The following is a 1,099-nucleotide window of genomic DNA, read 5'->3' on the forward strand; positions in this document are numbered from 1 at the left end:
ATATAGATAGATAGATAGATAGATAGATAGATAGATAGATAGATAGATACCAACAGACCACTGTCCTAGTCACCTTAAAGTTATATAAATATACACAGTGACAGATCTGTATTCAGAATTATTAAACAGGACAAAACACAAATTTAAAAAATGTAATAAAAACATTATAAATCTGTTGTGTTGATCTGAAGGCAGCTCAACACGACTGACCAGTAAACAGTTCCTTTGTCAGAGCGAATGTTGATGCCATACACTACTGTACAAATCAGACTTCAATAAAAACATGCTTCTTCAGTGAGCATCCATTATAAAACACTTGCCGAACATTCAATCATACTGAAACGTGGTCATAAAGCCATCAGTGAGCTCACATACATGGTTTGTTTATTTGCATACTAATATTAATGGACTTATTTATTTCATCTGTACAGAATGGGATCACGCCACTACATGTTGCGTCTAAGAGGGGAAACACTAATATGGTTCATCTGCTGTTGGACAGAGGGGCTCAGATTGATGCCAAAACAAGGGTTAGTAACAATTTGTTAGCACTTTTGTTTTGTACCTACTGTATACACATCTTATATCAGATACACTCTTATTAATAGAAGTTAATAACACTCAGTTATTAATAGAAAAATAGCAAAAGGTGCTATGAAAAGTTTGTATCACACTACTTAATAAGTGTCACATGCATGGCTTTGACTTGTGCACCCCAAGAAAACCCATGCAAACACAAGAAAACATGCAAAATCAACAAAGTAAGGCCTACTGGAACCTTCATTAATTGAAAGTCTCAATCCAGTATGCAGTTTGATGATTGACAGAAGTCTTTACAGCCTGTGTTACATTCATCGTTATAATCCCATTATAATTACGTCATCCAGTTAAACTTTATAGTCTTAATTTTTCAAATATAATATGTGTTTATATATTAAAATACACACAGATTTGTTTTTGCCTGAACTGTAAATGAAATATTAGGGGAAACCACAATTTCTATGTGCAGTAACCAGTGATGACGAGTCACTGTGTTTGTGTGTGTGTGTGTGTGTGTGGTCTGATTAAAGCCATGACCGGCTGTGTTCTTCTTCAGATT

At 34.5% G+C, this 1,099-nt stretch overlaps 1 protein-coding gene across 1 annotated transcript in view; it reads left to right on the top strand.

Annotated features, from left to right (window-relative positions):
* Positions 1-1,099, top strand: part of LOC122342651 (ankyrin-2-like) — an 18,026-nt gene that overhangs the window by 14,664 nt on the left and 2,263 nt on the right. The window contains exon 11 of the mRNA XM_043236629.1: positions 432-530. Within this exon, the coding sequence (XP_043092564.1) occupies positions 432-530 (99 nt within the window). The remainder of the gene's footprint in view (positions 1-431; positions 531-1,099) is intronic.

The sequence above is a fragment of the Puntigrus tetrazona genome, chromosome 1 (genome assembly GCF_018831695.1).
Source record: "Puntigrus tetrazona isolate hp1 chromosome 1, ASM1883169v1, whole genome shotgun sequence".
NCBI lineage: Eukaryota > Metazoa > Chordata > Actinopteri > Cypriniformes > Cyprinidae > Puntigrus > Puntigrus tetrazona.